We start from the raw sequence: 19411 nt of genomic DNA, 5'->3' as shown, positions 1-19411 counted from the left end.
TTCCTACAAAGTTCTGAAGAAAGGAACTTTTTGAGGGTAGATGCTTTGTACCACATCTCAGAACTCAACTTGAAGATAATTGCAGCGGAAGCAGCTTTTAATCAACTGACAGGCAGCTTTAAGAAAATTAATGAGGACAAAATCTTAGGAAGGAGTAAATCATTTCTGACAACAAAGCTGTCTCTCTTTTATCCCAATCTCCCCTTGAAGAAATAGTATTCTTCCTGGCTACAAAAATAAAATACTTTTATTTTTGGTATTTGCTATCCCCAAGGCTAGACAAGCTTAAGAAGAGGCTCAGTTCCCTTCAAATTTCTGGAGAATACTCTGGATTGAACTAGAGTTCTAGGTCACTTCTGAAAATCAAGGTTTCAGAATCTAGAAGTACAGATGACTGGATTTATATCACATGCAAAATTCAGGGCAAGGAGAGAGGCAGCCACAGTGAAGATTACATGTTTAAGAATGGAGTTAGAAAAGGCCAAAAGAGCCTATACAAGTGCAGTTATATAAATGCTGGTCAATGCTGTTAGATCTGGGCACCCATCCTAACCCAGGATCTAAGCTACAACGGAAATTACGACTAATTTGAGCACTCTGGATACCAAGTCTTTTCTTTGGTTCTTTTTCATCAGACATTACTAGGCTCTGTAAAGATGGCTGCAAAATAGTATGAAAGAAAGCCTATTAATGTTTCTTTACAGCCAGGGTGACATCAAGATATTCATTAATGGCTACCACATCAGATATCTCCTGGCCACAGTTAACAGTGAGTTCAATGTTGGGAAAACGAACTCAAGAAAGGGAAAGGCTTGAGGAGAAAGAAAAAGGCATTGCTTCTCCCTTTTAAAGCAAAAGCATCTCTCTATTCAAACATGTAGGCAACTAGGCACGGGCTCTAAGGAAAGAGGCTGAGTAAAGTCAACTGTGGGCAGGTAAGAATTTTAATAAGAATCTGAAAAAGCCTCATAGCATTAATCCTTAAGGTTCTCAAGGCACCATCACTAGCATGATCCAGAAAAGTCTGGGGCATGAGGTACCATCAATTTTTCAACTTCGTGGAATATCTGAAAGATCTGATAATAGGAACCATACAAGTAAATCAGGTGATGGCTCATAGACAGTAAGAGATAGGGTGAGAGCAAAAAGGAAAGGGACAGAGCTATATTGACAGGTGAGCTCTAACTAGAATCCCCATGCAGTCGATGACTGGTTCTCAACCCTAATGTGCAGAATCACCTGGAGGGCTTGCTAGGCTCCACGCCCAGAGTGTCTGATTCAGCAGGTCTGGGGCAAGGCTGAGAATCTGCATTTCTAATAAGTTTTCCAGTGATGATGATGTGGTCCCCAGGAGCTACACTTTGAAAACTACTGCCCTGACAGATTATGGGTCTATAAAAAAAAGGTAAAAATCTGCTTTCCTTTCCTGCTGCCTAGGACCTACTGTGGATGAGGCGATTATTTTAGAGCTAGAGCTACCTGGTCCAGGGCCCAGGAAGCCTGGTCAAACCCCCATTGCTCCTCTGAGGGAGAAGGTGTACATGGGACAGTCCACCACGGAAGAGCTGAATTCACTGCGTCAAGGAGAAAGGGCATGAACCTTGTATGCTCTCTTTCCATTCCCCTCTTGAGACTAATGGTCTGTCTGGATGACAGTCGTTCAACCCCCCAATGCCGTTTTACCACACTGCCACAAAGTAAGAGTTTTCAATAAAACCAACCCTTAGGCATTTCAGCCTTTGACTTAAAGTGCACAATGCTGTTCCAGGAGGAAGGGAAGCAAAATGGCTTTCTGTCCGTGAGCTTCTTTCCCACCCAGCTCAGATGAAGGTGTTCTTTTCCATCATTTTTGGCAATAAAATGACCAAAGAGAAAAGCAAACCAGCATTGGTGAGATTCAAGCCTCTAGGACCTTGGGGATCTGTAGGGATTATGCAATGAGAATACTTTTCAGTTCTTATTAAACGACTTATCTGCCTATGACTCCCACCTGGGTGGGTGGGGGTTTGAAAGGCATGTCCATGTACCTGGGAGAAAGAGTATACACCTGTGTTGAAAGCATTACTCTTTATTGTTGTTTCCTACTTCAAAATGCCCTACCAACCCTCCTCCACCACCATGTGCTTACTTTGCCCCATTCCCAGGTATAAGAGCACTCACTGCTGACACAAACTGGAAGAACAGTTTGGTATGATGATTATTTCTGGTTTCATTAGTAATTCTATATTTTTGTTGTTATGCTTTCACTTGGTTACAACCAAAGTTATTATAATGTGAAAGTTGCCACTATTTTAGAAAATTAATTGCAGTTTTCTGTTACAATATTGTGCCTTGTTCCAATTAGAAAATGAAGCTGAGAGGGAACACAGGAAGTTCAGTGTTTTGAGAATTCAGCAAAACTTCAGCTCAGCAGTTTCTAAAAGCCTAACTTAAAAACAAACAAAAAATTAACAAAAAGCCCTCACTGGCTCAAGTGTAAGGGAGTCAGACAGAAAATAAGACTCTTGAGTCATAGCGAGTAGCATATTCATGCTGGAAGAGTCTAGAATGGACAGAGGGAAGGGGAAGATAAAATATGTGTCCAGTCCTATTTTTCTTGATTTGCCAATTACATTAAAGTTGGGAGGACTGGGGCTGGGCCTCAGTAAGCAGAGAAGGGAAACATCAAAAGGTCCCTAGAGCCTAGAAACAAGGACAAAAATTACATGACTCAACATGGGGAAGAAAAGAATCCAGCACATATAGATATTCAAGGGAGAAACCTGGAAAGCAGCAATAGCTGAAAAAAGATGGGAGGTGAAGCACAGACAGCCAAAAAGCTAAGAGCTTGGTGGGAAACAGAACACAAAAGCCACTATGCCTGCAACAAAATTAGCAAAGGATCAAAGCACCACGCATAAAGCCACAATGGTAAGCTGACGAGGCTGGGGACAGAAACCTAAAATGAAAGAAAACAGGCATGAAGAACTGCGATTCTCAAACTCAAGTGCTTATCAGAATCATCTGGCAAGTTTGTTTTAAAAAAGCAAATACCTGGGCCCCTCCTGTCCCATTCCCATTGTAATGTTAGGTCCAAAGTAGCATCTGTATTTTAACAAGGAGCCCCCATGTTTCTAATGCAGGTTGTCCAAGGACTACATTTTGAGAAGCACGGATCCAGAGGTCTGAAGAATTGCTTAGAATAAGTGTGCCAAGGCTAACAGCAATTCGTTTTCAGAAGAGTCTTCATATTGGATTGCGTAAAGGATTATCTCTTGAGGAGAGATGTCACTTAGTGCGAATTAAGATAAATCAAAATGCACTCTGGAGGATGTTCTCTTGAGAATGCAAGTTCACCTTTCTGATCATTACTACAGTGAATACCAAGAGGTAACACCAAAGAGAAGGGGAATTTTGGGTAAAGAAGCTCTGCGACACTCCCACAAAAGCATTTCAAGGACAGAGCTTGACATTACAGATGCAGACACCCACCTATACTTACCTGTGCAGAGAGAGAGAGAGAGATGCTCTACTGTCCCATTAAACCCTTGCTGCCTGTTCTCAGATAAAAATTCACTTCTTGCCTTAAACAGTGGTACAGCACAGCTATCCAAAAAAGCTGGTGTCTTCCCTTCCACCAATGACTGAATTCAGGGACATTTGGTGCCCTTGGATGTAAGGGGCAACCAAAACCTGGAAAACCAGAAACCTTTCTGTAGTATGGGGGTTTAAAGTCAGGCCAGGTGGACACTAGGTTGAGCAAAACCTTGTTGAGATGCCTTGATCCTGTCTGTTGGGTGAGAGGCAACACTTTCCAAACAGGAGCATTCTAGTTATTTCAGCTCCCTCCTGTAAGGAGCAGATGGTACCTACTGAGAATCAAAAAAGCCTCATTGGGAGGCCTGAGAAATAGCTCTTGTCGTGAGGCACAAGGCAGCTGGCTAGTTGCTTTGAGCCCCTTAGCAGGACAGCAATGGACTAATTGGATCACTATATCTCCCCAGCAGGCTTCTTCAACTGCATTCCCTGTGCCGCCAGCCCCGTATGTGACAACAGAGCCTACCATCTTGGCTTCCGCTCAAGTAGCTATTTGCCCTTAGCCAGATGTTTCTGGTTACTTACGGAAAAGAGGAACCTTGCTAGGATAGAGGACTGGCAGGCCATGCCAAGGAGTTGGGCAGAAGCCCTGGCTTCCGGAAGAGGCTGGAGATGTCCATCAGTGCTGCCAAAATCAGATCCTGTCTCTTAATGATTATAAACAATTATTTCACTATTAGGCAGGAAGAGCTAGAAGAACAGCTGGTAGGACCAGAGTTTCTAGGTGGTGAAAAGCAGACACTAGGTACTTTTACCATCTAGATCTGCTTAAGATAAGCAAAGGAAGAATATTTAAACTAAAACTCGACTTCCATCCTAAAATATCTAGATTAAGAAAACAGGCGTGATGAACTCCCCACTAAGTCTTCTCCTAATCATCCAATGTCAAGTCTTCCCAGAGTCATATGAAATTCAAGAGTCAGGCCTTTCCTGTCACTACAATGTCAAGAGCAGAGGATGCCTTATCTCTGCCCCTTTCAGAGGCTTGGTGAGACGTGATGCTGCCCATCATTGGTTCTGCTAATTACCACCTAGAAATGATTAAAAAAAAAAAAAAATTTTTTTTTTTTTCATAATAAGGATGCTTTTCTTGAGATTTTCATTCATCCAGTTAGTACTAAATGTCTGGTTCCTTACTAGGTACTTGGACTTCATAAAGATAAAACAGACATGGTGTCTGCTCTCAAAGAGCTCACAGATCAGGAGAGGAGACTGACACGGAAATGAGTAAGTGCAGTAAGGTGAGAAGAGTGTCAGCATGGACCAGGTACAGTGGCAGCACAAGGAGGGAGCAATCAATTCTGTTAAGAAAGGTTGTACAGAAGGGGAAGAGCTTGACAGGCAGCTGGGGACAGGGGAGAAGAGGGCATTCCAGGTAAAGGCAAACGGGCAGGAAAGAGCCTTGTCAAACTCAGGGAGCTTGGAGAGTGGTTCAGTGTAGCTGGATAGAAGGTACCTGTAGCAGGTAGGAGGGAGAAGAGGCTGGAAAGGCAAGAAAGAGTAGATGTCACCAGGCCACTCACTTTCCATCTAATGGAACTCATCTCTACCTTTTTCTTTAAAACAATTCCTTGCCATTCCAGGTCTTTGACAAGCATCTACATGCATAGCACTAAATGAGGTACCATGGGGGATATGCTCCCAAGGAGTTTACACTGAACCTAACTAGGTGAATTATACATATACATGACCCAGCTAAAGAAAACACAAAGGAACATATAAACAAGTGTACAAAACTACAAACTGCACAGACTACACAAAGGACTAAGGGAATTCACAGGTTCTTAGCTTGAGACAGGGCTTAAATAGCATCTAATTAGAGAACTGTTCAAATGCTCAACTCCCCTTGACAAAAATCTTGGCCAAATGAGCCTCTCTGGGATGTGGAAAGCTCAGTCAGGCACGCTAGTCTGACTGAGTCCAGAAGGCTGTTAACTACAGGAAGCCCAGAAGGCTTTTATGGCAAAACAAGAAAGGTACCCCCTTAGACAAGACAGGATCCTAAATAGGACCCTTCTTCTGCTGGTGAAACAGGGGGACAATCAAGAGCATGGCAGCTGCCAAAGGCATCATCTTCCATCATGATTATAACCCACAGAAAAGAGCATTTCAAGGTGTATTATTTCTTTGTACAACTTTCTCCCTCAAAAAAAAAAAAAAAAAAAATTATCATAAATATTTCATGGGGTCCTTTACATACCTCTAGAATAAAGGTTTCCTGTTGGGGTAAGGAACTGTCAAGTTTATTCTTTATCCAAAGATACTTTCAGGGAAAGCCAGCTCATAAGCCAAAATGTGAGAAAGCCCCTTTAATACTCCAGAACTTCCAAAAATGAAGGCTGGACTAGAGTCCCTCCTTCTTCCTATGATCGTGATATTTTTGGTCCTGGCTGAGAGATCACACTGATGGCCGTCATTATACCCCTGCCAAGCCTAGGAGAGTCACTATACAGTGGAGCGTAAGCGGTGGCACTCACCCTCATGGAGGTCTCGCCACCATGGGCCTGTTGCAGCCTGAAGACCTGGGCCACCATATGCTCTGTGGAGGGGTGTAACAGGATCCTTCTGGAAGCCAAGCCCACCATTACATATCGGCCCATTGGGGACAGGCTCACTGAAATGGCGTTGGGACCTGAGGGCCAACAGAACAGACAGACATTTCCCAGAGTTCTCGTTATTTCAAGGAAACAACTTTCACTCTTAGTCTTTTCTCTTTTCCTCTAATCTTCATATTCTTCTGGTCATGCTAGGGTTGCCGTATAGGATTGTAGCGGGGAGTATAATGAGAAGGCGTATAAAGCATTAAGTACAGTGTTTGGCACAGAGAAAGTACTTAATAAATGCTAACCACTGTAATCATATCATCACATTAAAAAAATGGTATCATAGTATAAATACTATTTTGAAATCTAGTTTTTTCACTTAATACATTATGAACGTTTTCCATCGTTAAATATTCTTCTACAATAACATTTTAAGGGCTAAATTGTATTCTGTCCTATGACTGTACCATTGTTTATTTAAACAACTCTTTTTACAATCTGATGTTTCTCCCTATTATTAATAACACTACTGTGAACATCCTTGAACGTAAACCTTTGTATGGTTATCCGATTATTGCCTTAGAAGTGAGACTGCCAGATCAAAGAGTACACATTTGAGGGCTCTTAATACACAATACCAAGCTGCCTTGAAGTGTATGAGCATGCCCACTTCCACAAGCCATGACCAAAGCTCCTCCCTTAATCCTGGCCACCACGCCAGGAGTAAGCTGGTGATGCAATCATGGCAGGAAGAGCTCATTCTGAGATTCTTCTTCAATGCTATCAGCCCGGACTCCTGCAGGGCAATCTTCCTTTGGCCTGTGCCCCCTGAAGCCAGGAGCAGTACATGACCATTAATCCCATCTAAGTTGTGCCTCACCTAGCAACGCCCATGCCAAGGCACCAGCATCCCTCTGCCACTAGGTTGGGCTTCCTATCCCTTACCAAATCGCTTGGTGTAGAGCATTTCGCCCAGGTTATGGGGAGCCAGGGAGTACACTGCCAGGATGCCTTCATCAGGAAAGCCCCTCTGACTGCTAGGGATGAAAGCTGCCAGAAGCTGGCCATCTGCAGAAATGTCACAGCTGGCATCATTGTAGATCTTGCAGTTCTGCACCAGCACATTCACGGAGGCTGCATCAGACAAAGAAAGAAAAGGGGATAAGAAAGTGTGAAGTTGGTATTATGAGAAATTCTGGGGCCTCCCTAATGGACTGAACCATTTTCTCAAGGCTGCCTTGTGAATCAAACTAAAACATCATGGAACAAGAAACAAAAGAGGAAGGAGAGATATGCCTGTTGTACCACTTCAGTAGGGAACTACAGGATAGTCGATACACTCATGATCACCTACTGGGTCTTAGTTAACACTTGGAAAACATCACTTGAAAGATTAGGTAAGGAAAAGTTGTTAAAATTGTTCCTGGGGAGCCACTCAACAGCTGTTACTGCCCAAAAGATCAAAACTAAGATGAATGAAATGCAAACTCACTGATTCCAAGAAAAGGGGGATATAGGCAGAGCTTCCTTGGTGCAGGAATCCTACTCGATACCTGCCATGTGACCTTGGAGAAGGAAATCATTCCATAAATTTGTGTCTTACTTTCACATCTAAGAGAACTGGAAAATGTAGAGACTTCAATTTTCTGAACAGATAATCCTAATCCCTACTCCACAAAGAGAAACAAAGCCCAGCCCAGCCTGGATGGCTGGGATTCGTTTCATTTCTCACTCTGCTCTATGCCTTATCCATTCTGTAAGCCAGTGTGCAGGGGCAGCCCCAGTCTGCACTTGGCACAGGGTCAGCCAGACGGCAGGCTCAGCACAAGGAGCAGAGGTGTATTGGTGGGGAGCATCCACTGCGCACGATGCAGCTAATGAGATGTTAGCCAGCACTGGGGCCGTGTCTGCATGCCTCGTCTTGGTTTTCATTTCAATCCCTCTCTGACACCCAGTGTACGGTTCCCTGCCAAGAGGAAGTGATTTACCTGGAATGAGAGCCCACATCATGGGCACAGGCAGAACAACAGATTCAAAGGGTCCAAGCTCTGGGCTTCATATGCACATGCACAGAGCCTGTCTACTCTCTCTCATCTGAAGGAATGACTTAGATGGACACTGCCAGAGTTATTGTGGTTAAAAAAAAAAAAAAAAGCCCCGAGCTCAACTACCCTCCCAGATTCCAAGTGATCTACCCCAATAAGCCAAAAATAGGACTTGGGAAATGAAGGGCAAGTTTCCCCAGGGAATTATCTTAAAAATAAAACGAAGAATTGCTTTTAGGGGGAGGCTTATTGGCTTGGGGAGTCAGAGTGATGAATAAAACTCTATATTCACTTCTCATTTCCCCGTGTGTTGCTAATGAAGCCACAGAATGACAAAGTAGATAAAAAAAAAAAAAAAGACATCAGGACACAGATTAGGTTGCTTGCCAACTCTGGAGGGCTGACACCTACAGCACGATTACACATAAAACCAAGGAGGGACCACAAGGATGGTTCTGTTTGCTAAATAATAAAATAATGACATCCAAATACTCATTGCTATCACCATTAGGCCTCTGTACTGCTCAACTTCCAACTTCCAACCTGCCATCTGCTCTAGCTGTATGACTAGTTATGGGACCGTCTGCTCCTTAACCAGGGTCCCAAGCCCTTGGTAAAAAAAAAAGAAAAAAGATATCAATCTCTTCCTCTTTCCATGGATTAATACATGATGCTAGCTCGGGATACAGAACCAAAGGAATTGGGTGTACGAAGCTTCAGGAGTGAGCCCATCTTTGTTTCCACCTTCAAGGTTGGCACAACCCTCAGAAGGATAAAAAGAAACAGACAATTTATACTGTAACCACCAAAGGCAGGAGAAGAAAGTAAAGAAATCATGAATTTTAAGAAGGACATGAAAATGAGTAGGGAAGGAGATGGGACTCTGCAGACTTTAAGACACTTTACTCAGTTACTATTTTATCCACACTTAATGTTTCAAAAATGAATACTGGGTATTTTATCAAAGTAAGGTTTTCCACCTTGCTGTTATACAGATCTAGCTTATGGATGTTAACATGTTAAGTCAGGCAAGAATAAGTTTATTAGATATGTATGCATAGATAGGTATAGGAAGGCATATACATGTTTATGTGTGCTGTATTTACATTCAAATATAAAATACAGCACATAGGGGCACAGTTATGGATACTTTCTAGACATAACCAAACATCTCATGGGACTGGTTAACTGAGTTTGAGGGCTTAGGACCATGGTCTCGTGGGGCAACTCCAGTCAAGTGGCACAACATAGTCTATAAAGACAATGTTCTACACCCTAGTTTGGCGAGTAGTGTCTAGGGTCTCAAAAGCTTGTGAGTGGCCATCTAAGAAACAACTCTTGGTCTCTACTTGTCTGGAACAAAAAAAGAAAAAAAAGGGAAACCAAAGACTCAAACAAGAAACTAATCTAAAGAACTCAAATTCCTAAAAAAAAAAAAGGCCAGACTTACTGGACTGGTAGAGACCAGATGAACCCCCGAGATCATCGCCCTGTGATAGATACCCTTTAAACTTGGAACTCAAACCACTCCCAGAGGTAACCTTTCAGCCAAATGGCAGATTAGCTCATAAAGTAAGTAAAATCATGTGTGAGTACTGTGCTCCTCTAAATAATCATCTAAATGAAACCAAATGGTAAACATTTACCCTAACCAAAGATGAGAAGGTAAGGTGGGACAGGGAAGCTAGATTAATGGAAATAGAACAACCAGAATGGAAATAATGAGATTGCTGATATATTGTGAAAAATGTAACCAATGTTATTGAACAATGTTTAGAAATTGTTAAATGAGAACCTAATCTGCTGTGTAAATTATCACCAAAAACACAGTAAAATATGAAAAAAGAACAAGTCTATAATGACCCTCAAAATTCACCACCAACATCAAAAAAGCATTTAACTGCTTACTGCCATACTAATTTCTAAGGAGGGGGCTGGGATGGGGAAGAGAGTAGAAGTAAGGTTTTCCTTCTTCTGGATAGTCTGACTCTTTAAAAAAAAAAAAAAAAAAAAACTCCACTGCTGTCGAGTCGATTCTGACTCACAGTGACCCAATGGGACACAGTAGAACTGCCCTATAGGGTTTCCAAGGCTGTAGTCTTCACAAAAGCAGACTGCCGCACCTTTCTCCTGCAGAGCGGCTGGTGGGTTTAAACCGCCAACCTATCAGTAAGCAGTCGAGTGTTTAACTACTGCACCACCAGGGCTCCTAGTTTGGCTCTATGCTCCTAAAAAAACTGGGCATATGACAAACATTTTGTCAGCCTCAAATCCAAGTCACTGTGTCTGCATTTGTATTATATAATAATGATCCTGAATCAATGGCCATCTCCCAAACTTTACCCCACCCTCCAATTTTGCAACTACTCTTTGTTACTACAGTGAGCTCAGAGAGTGATATGCAATGACAAATGAATGACAAATGAAAAAGAAATGCTCAAAATTGTAACAGAGGCTTCTCCAGCAGCATGTTCAGTTCCAGACATTTTGCAGCTCATGACTGAGGGTTTCACTTCTACCCTGATGAAGGGGATGTGGCAGGCACAGAGTAATCTGGTAGGTACATTTTAGAGAGCCCTGGGTCGTGTGTTTATAATTTCATTTTTATTTCAAAGTTCCAATTAGCAGCTTAAGTTTGCTGCTTGTTGTCTATTACTTTCCCATGTGGAATGGAAATGCTCAGTTGCAATGGTGAAATTCTGATGAGTTGATTTATACAAGGAAGAATTCTTGGACCTCTGCTACTTGTTTTCTTGGACTACAGGAAAGTAATGTACTAATGACTAAGGACAATTCATCCTTTTTGGATCCAACAATAAGCAGGCAGGAAAAAAGGTAAAATGAAACACAGTGGAGACTCTGCGGGAACCTGCACACCACTAAAAATCTTTGCTCTGATCTAAGACTTGCCTTCCCACTCAAAAAAAACAAACCCACTGCCATCAAATTGATTCTGGCTCATAGTGACCCTATAGGACAGAGTAAGACTGCCCCATAGGGTTTCCAAGGCTGTAATCTTTATGGATGGAGACTGCCACATCTCCCTCCCACAGAGCAGCTGTGGGTTTGAACTGCTGACCTTTCAGTTAGCAGCCAAGTGCTTATCCACTGAGCCACCAGGGTTCCTTTGCCTTACCACAGAGATCAGACTTCAGGTGCATCAGAATTACCTGGACAGCTTATTAAATCACAGACTGCTGGGTGGAGCCTGAGAATTTCCATTTTTAACAAGTTTCCAGGTGTTGCTGACGCCTTACCAAACGGTCCTTGGTCCCTGAGCTGTGGCTCCAGCAACCTGCCCTTCACATAAAGTAAAGCACATATAGGAAAAGATGATGGGGTAGTTAGCTGGGCAGCTAAAAATGAAAATGAAGGCTAAGAAATAAAGATTTTCAAATCAAAACTGTTTACGAGCTTCAGGGGGCAGCTCCAGGGGGGAGAAAAAAAGATGCAGGAGACAGCAGGAAGCCATGTTCCAGACTCTGCAATGTAATCTCTTCCTAATTATAAATGATTTCCAAGTGAAAATGCCCTAGCAGGGAATGGGAGGGGTTAGAAATACTGATGCCTGGCGGAGCAGATGGCTCTGCCTTCCTATCAGCTCCATAAATTATAAACAAACACCTTGTACAAAGATCGATGTGTAGCCTGTGCTGGCTGGCCAGATGAGGCCACGGGAGCAATTAGCAGTTGCAGTGCTTTTGCAAATGCATTAGATACAGGTCTGGAAAACCCCAAGGGGTTTAAATCAGCAGGAAAATTTCCTCTTGGCTATCTCTGAGCCCCTCAGGTTTCAGAATAAGACCTCCTGCACAGAACTCCAGATGACACTGTACGTACTCCCCAAAGGCACCGGTCACTATATCCCGAGGCAGTGGGCTGCCCCACACCGCCCACTGGCTAGGTATCTTAGGCCTGTTCCAGCAGGCTACCCTGGTGACCACTGCCACTCACATAGTAAGAGTTTACTCTTCAAAATCACAGCGAATCTAATGAGTTACTTTCTTCTTAAAAAGGATTTCAAGTTTAGCTATGCATATGAGGCCTTATTCGCATACTTCTAAACTCTTTACAGAGAGCAATTCATTAATTCTGTAACCGAAGTGAGAGAAACAGGCGGCAAGTATCCTCAGCGTAACTCCAGAAAGGAATCAAATGCAATTCAGATAAGACAGATAACCAGCAACATAGCAGTTACTAAGCTCATGAATAAAGCTCAGGACCTGGGGTTCCCAGGCACAGGCTGTACTAAAGTCAGAGGCTACCATTCACTGGGAATTAGGTGGCTTACAAAAATGAATCCTACATCAAAAGAGATTCCCAACTTACTCTGCTGCCAACAGAACCTACCAGAATGGTGGAGATCAAAACTGTAACTAGACTTTATTCAAACCAATCAGGAACACAGTTCATTAAGTGCTAGCAACAGGTATTTCAGGTAAAAGTGACTATCATTCTAGAAGAAGATCCTATGGAAAAGAACATTGGCTATTATCCGACATGCGCCCTAAACTTTTAGAATGCAATTTCTCCCAAGGCCAAAACACTACTAGGGCAGTAAAAAAAAATACAGAAGTGCAATAACACAAATGATTTCAATGAGGGAGAAAAGCCAGCCCTAACTACCTGAGCCCACCTGGCTGCACATGATGCTCTCTGATCAATTCAGGCTTTACAAGAGCCATGTTCAAAAGGTGGAAGATGAAGACAGAACTAATAACAAATACAAAGGAGAATGATAAAAAGCTATAGTCAGAATGAGCTGTGGCTTGTGAAAAAATGTCACAGACAATTAAAAAGGCCTTCTAACTATGCTAGCAGCATATCCAATGTCTGTATTCTTTTGGATTTGTTCTTGTTTTTCTATCAAGGAAAATGATCTCCAACTGGGTAGAAACAACACATTTAGGAGGGATCAGAACCAACCACAGATAAACCCAAAAAAACTCACACCCACTGCCACTGAGTCAACTCTGACTCATAATGACCCCCCATAGGACAGAGCAGAACTGCCCCATAGGGTTTTCAAGGCTGTAAATTTTTACAGAAGCAGACTGTCACATCTTTTGCTTGTGGATTACAGATAAGGCAACAGGTTAAGAGAACAATACCTCCTTTAAAGGAATGCCACTCTCCAGAGCTAAAAATATGCATCTTGGGGTATTGAAAATGTGGGCAGATGTGACTTCAGATTTTTGACCATATTCTCAAAAAATCATGGTGTAATCTCCAAGAAAACAAATGATAATAAAAACAGCTAATACTTATTGATACATTAAGTGCCAGGTACTGTTCAGAGTGCTTGACATGTATTAACTCATTTAGTCTTATGACAGTCTTGTGAGATAAGGACTGCTATAATCTCCGTTTCATAGACAAGGAAACCAAGGAGTAGAGAGATGAAGTAACCAGTGTCACCCTGCTAGAAGGTGGCTGAGCTGGAATTTCAACCTGGATAGTGTAGCTCAAGAGTTTACTCACTTAAACCATTACAGGACAGTTGATAGAATTAAAGAATCACCTCTTCTACGCTTGCCAAAAAAAAAAAAAGGGCAGGGGCCGTCAGGCCCAAACCCCAAACCTACTGCCGTTGAGTCGATTCCAACTTATAGCGACCCTATAGGACAGAGTAGAACTGCCCCACAGAGTTTCCAAGGAGTGCCTGGTGGATTTGAACTGCTGACCTCTTGGTTAGCAGCCATAATAGCACTTGACCACTATGCCACCAGGCCCAAACCTTTAAAATATAAAAAGCATAAGTAATTCAAATACTATTTAAACTGTTCCAGATGAAGTTCTAAATTGTAACACAAGCATAACATTGATACCCAAACCCAGAGATTTTATAAAAAAGAAGAGCACAGATACATTTCACTGATGAACAGCAATGAAAAAAGTTATTAGCAAGCAAAATTAAAGGAATACATCATGACCACATGAGGTTTATTAAAAATACCAAAACACTATTTTTCATCTATTAGATTTACAAATATTCAAAAAGGAATGTAAGGATGAGCTCAGTATTATAAAATCTATCAACACAGTTCATTGTGTTATGAAATCTAAGGAGGTATGCTGAAAAGGTATGAAAAATTCAATAAGCAGTCTTGATAAAAACTCTCAATAAAATAGGAATCAATAGATATTTCCTTAAAATGACAAACTAGCTCTTCCTCAACCCAAAAGCCAGCAATAGGCTTAATGGGAAAAAGTTAAGACTTCTGCCAAAGTTAGGAACAGTATGAGAAGGCCCACTACCACTGCTATTATTTAACACTGTTCTGACGGCAACAGTCTCTGCATTTAGACTAGAGAAGAAATCACAGGCATAAAAATTGGAATGGAGGAGGTAAAATTATCACTATTTACAGATAACTTATCTAGAAAATCCATGAGGTTTAACTGAATATTAACTATAATTAGTAAACAAATTCAGTAAGACGGGATTTTAAAAAATAAGCTTATCACAAAAAACTTAAGAAATATACAATATCTACATGAAGAAAACCGAAAACATTCCTATGAACACAAAAGAGACCTGGAGAAAAGGAAAATCATGCTACATTCTTAGATATCACAATATTGAATCTCTTTATTAATTTAATGTAATCAAACCATTTGTACTAACAGGATTTTTTCTGGGATCAGGGAACGGAAAGGTGGTTATAAAGTTCATATAGAAAAGCTAACATGCAAGAATAGGAAAGAAAATTTGGATTAAAAAAAGTAAAAAGAGGGCATCAGATTCTACCAGATTATCAGAACAGAAAAGATAGTCCAGAAATATATCTAAATGTTGTTGTGTGCTGTCCAGCCAATTCCCACTCACAGCAACTCTACAGGACAGAGTATAACGGCCCCATAGGGTTTTCTAGGCTGTAATCTTTACGGAAGCAGATCACCCGGTCTTTCCTCCCATGGGGCGGCCAGTAGGTTCAAACCTCTGACCTTTCTGTTAGCAGCCGAGCGTTTAACCATTGTGCTACCTGGGCTCCTTATATCTTAGACTACTAGTTGAATGGCTGCCAGTTTTAACTCACCCAGAGGGACCCTGGAAGAAAGGCTTGGTGATTTGCTTTCAAAAGGTCACAGCCATGAAAACCCTATGGAGCAGTTGTACTCTGCACAAGTGGGGTCCCTATGAGTTGGATTCTACTCGAAGACAACTAACAAAAAAATATCTAAATGCACATAAGATATCAATAATATGGTGAACGTGACACCACAAATCAATGGAGATGAATAAATTATTCTACAAATAGGTTGAGGCAAATGAGTAGCCATATGGGGAAAAGGTGTTTTGCTTATCTGTGACTAAAGTTAAACTGCCTAGTGAATCAAAGATTTAAATGTAAAAATCTAAAACATACTAATATACTTAAAAGATCTTCCTAACGACACAAAACCCAGGAACCATAAAAGGAAAGATGAATAATTCTGACTACTTAAAAAAGTTCTATGACAAAAATAACCTTTAGCAAAGTCAAAAGACAAATGACAACTACGAAACTCCTATTGTAATTGTCCTGACTTAAAGGAGCCCTGGTGATGTAGTGGTTAAAGTATTCGACTGCTAACTGAAAGGTGGGTGGTTCGAAAACACTAGCCACTCTGCGGGAGGAAGATGTGGCAGTCTGCTTCCATAAAGATTTACAGCCTTGGAAACCCTATGGGGCAGTTCTACTTTTTTATAGGGTGGCTATGAGTTGGAATTGACTCGATGGCAGTGGGTTTGGTTTTTGGTCCTGATTTATAAAGACCTCCCACAGAATTGATAAGGCAAAGACCAATAACACAACAGGAAAATAAGTAAAGCACATGGATAGGTCAACAAAAGGCAACACAGATGGCTCTTAATTATATGAAAAGGAGTACAACCTCATTTGTAATATCAGAAATACCAATAAAAATATCAAAATATGATTTTTTAATCTATTGTATTTACAAATACCCCAAAATTTGATAGCACATTCTATCAGCAAGGGCTTAGAGAAACAGTCACGCTCATAAACTGCAGGTGGGAGTATAAACTGGCACAACCTCTACCAGAGGGCAATTTGGCAATATCTATAAAAACTACAAATGCACATGCTCTTTCCCCCTGCAATTCCATTTCTAGGAATTTATCCTATAGCTATACTTGAACATGTGCAAAATGACTAACTGCAGCACAGTGTGTACAGCAGAAGATTGAACCAACTTAAAAGGCCCTCAATAGGAGAAAAAGATGAGTAAGCACTTTATATACAGATATGGAAAGATCACCAAGATATGGTATAAAGCAGAAAACAAGTGCACAAGAGTATGTATAATATGCTACAATTTGGGTTAAAAAAAAATTGCATTTGCTTGTATATACATAAAATATCCTTGAAAAGATATATAAGAAAGTGCTAATAGTAGAAAGAAAATTTGGATTATAGGGAGGAGTGGTGGATGGCTAGGGCATAAGGTTGGGAAACATTGCATACTCTTTTCTATTTTAATTTTTTTGAACTGTGAATATGTTACCTATTTAAAATTATGATAAAAGAAACAAAGAAGGCAAAATAAAGAAACAAATAAATTACAGCAAGTAAGATCTGGGCCAGAAATCTATAGATAAAACAAATTTGGTTTTCAATAAGGGAAAAGGGGGATTGCAGTAGGTTCCCAGCAGTTAAAGAACAGATTATTGGACATGTGGCTTACAAGCACTTAAAAAGAGATGGAGAATTGCGACTGAGGTTTTACTAAGAATAGGATAAGAAAAATTAACCTCATTTTCCTTGTCTGATAAGGACTCCAAGACTGTCATATTGGGAAATGCCACAGACAGAAAATATCTTGATTTAAGGCATCTAACAAACCCTATAGGAAAGGAAGAAAAATATGGGCTTCGGATGCGAACAGCCAAGCCCAGGGTGCTAATTCATGAACCACAACCGACACAGAGGAAGTCTACAGTAACATACCATAAGCCTTGGTGCAATGTCCTGACTGATTCACCATTTTGCTAACAATCTGAAGGAAGACAGAGAAAGCATGTTTATCAAATTAACAGACAATGTAAAATTCAGAGAGAATGACTGAAACAAAGATCAAAAAGATGCTGAGAAGCAGAACTAGGTACTACAACAGACACTATTAAGATAAAATTTAATAGAAACAAATACAACCCTGCTTTGGTTTTGAAAAGATTCAAGCTGTACAAGTAAGCGCAGGATAGCAGAGTCCTCGTTTAGTGAAGGAATTTTAAGTGACTACAAACTCAATAGTGGCTTAAGAAAAAGCTGCTGAAATCTTAGGCTGAATTACCACTGTCCAAAGCACCACTGTACTCCGTATTGGAGAACTCACATCTGGAGCTTTCTATTCTGTTCTGGTCCCCCAAAATCAAAAGGGAAGATGCGCAGAACTGTCAAGGATTCAAACTGTCAAGGATTTCGAAACCAGATTAGCAGAAGGACTCTAACGAACTTTGGCCTGAAAAAAAAAGATTTAAAAGGAAATGGCAGTTTATCTTCAAATATCTGGAAGACTGTCACTTGGAAGAGGCATCATTAGACTTACTCTATGGAGCTTCAAAGGTAGAACTTGGGACCAATGGGAGGAAGTGACAAGGGAAACACTGGTTTGGTACAAGAAAGAACGTCTTAACAGGAATTTAGCAGTGACGGGTTAGGCCCATCTTGTCAGACAGTGTGGCCTTTTATCAGTAGTATTCAAGCAGAGACTGAACTGTCACATCTCAAGAATGTATGAGAGAAGGCCTTCATTAGATAGAAAGTGAAATGAAATGTCTAAAATGGGACTCCAACTGAATAACTGGGACATGGGATTGTGTGCTTCCCTAGCAGCAAGGTAACTGGACTGTTAAGACAAATGTGTCTGTAAATTCCATATCAATCATGCCACTCACTTTGTTCCATTCAGATCTGGATTAATAAATGAGCTTAACATTGCTGTAACCTTTCCTGAAAGGTCACAAGGTCTAACTCCCACTTCCTATACCTCCTTCATATTCTCCTTCTCTCAGTTCCACCCGAACTTCTAGGCTTAGACCAAAGAACTACTAGATTGCAAACTCCTTAGGGCAGAGACAACATGTTCATCTTTGTGTTCACCTTAGTACCTAGCAGTTTTGTTGCTCAGGGTAGATGTTCAATACACGTTTGCTGAATTGCTTAGCTGAGATTTGCAGAAGAGCACATGGCAGACATGGCACGTGACAGTCAGCTGCTCAACAAGATGATGAGAAAAACCCAGTGTTACACGAGTTCCTGAGTTCTGGCTCACCAGTAAAAGCTACCCCTTGCACTAGCGCCCACAGCTCTACCTTGGCTTACCGTTACTGATTTCTGGGAGGTCAAACTTAGTGAAGTCCCACCACTGGAGCCTGTAAGTGGTATTGGCAATGTTACTGGCCACCGCAGACTGCCCATCACCAATCACTGCCCCTGGTGGGGGAGAAGACAAAGATAGCACATTATATTATTTATCTACATGTTTCCATTGCAGAACATAAAACAATAGTGTGTTAACAACAGAGGGGGAAGAGAAAGAACCACAACTAAGGCTGAAGAAAGCTGATGGGTCCCATCCGTCAAATCCTTGTCTCAAAGAAAAACCAGGTTTATTTCCCAAAGAACAATACTACATGGAGATATAATCCCATCTGTCACTCCCCCCATTATTACTTAACATTTATTTAATGTCCACAGTGTGACAGGTACTGTACAGACACTGTCTGGGAAGCTCACAATCTAAAGAGATGGATGAGTTTTGATTAAAAAAAAAAAAAAGTGGGAAAAAGAAAAGTGAAAGAAAGGGGACCACAACTAACACACAAAAAGCTAGTAGCATTCCGATCCCTGGATGTCTCTGTAGTAAGCAGTGCTCTTTGGGAGAAAGCATCCCCTCCTTTTGTATATGACCTCCTTCCCAATAATACATTTCAAATGGAGGCTTCCTCCAGGGAAGAGGCAGCCAGCATACAGCTGACTGGATAGAAAGAGAGTAAAGAACAAATGAGGTAGTATTTGTTGATTTCTTCTGAACCCCTGGCATGTAACAAAGCAGATATTTATAAGCCTAGCTTTGCAGCATGAGAATATTTTTATTAAAGCAATATTTTATAATCCTCCCCACAAGAACTTCCCTGAATTGAGATTCACTTATAACATCTCACAGTTTAACTTTCTGAGATATACACTTCTGTATGACACTTTTTTTCCTTGGTAACCAATTAAATAAAAAATGAATTTT

General features: G+C 41.1%; 1 protein-coding gene across 11 annotated transcripts in view; it reads right to left on the bottom strand.

Moving 5' to 3' along the window:
* The window catches only part of AMBRA1 (autophagy and beclin 1 regulator 1), a 181324-nt gene that overhangs the window by 24597 nt on the left and 137316 nt on the right, over positions 1 to 19411 (bottom strand). For 10 of the 11 annotated variants that reach the window (XM_064288201.1, XM_064288203.1, XM_064288200.1 and 7 more), the window contains 3 exons: positions 18493 to 18603; positions 7065 to 7253; positions 6054 to 6208 (listed from right to left, as the gene is read on the bottom strand). In XM_064288201.1, the coding sequence (XP_064144271.1) occupies positions 6054 to 6208; positions 7065 to 7253; positions 18493 to 18603 (455 nt within the window). The remainder of the gene's footprint in view (positions 1 to 6053; positions 6209 to 7064; positions 7254 to 18492; positions 18604 to 19411) is intronic. The other variant, XM_064288199.1, reaches the window with a different exon arrangement.

This window comes from Loxodonta africana, chromosome 7, assembly GCF_030014295.1.
Source record: "Loxodonta africana isolate mLoxAfr1 chromosome 7, mLoxAfr1.hap2, whole genome shotgun sequence".
Classification (NCBI taxonomy): domain Eukaryota; kingdom Metazoa; phylum Chordata; class Mammalia; order Proboscidea; family Elephantidae; genus Loxodonta; species Loxodonta africana.
This window is presented reverse-complemented; position numbering and strand designations above follow the sequence as displayed.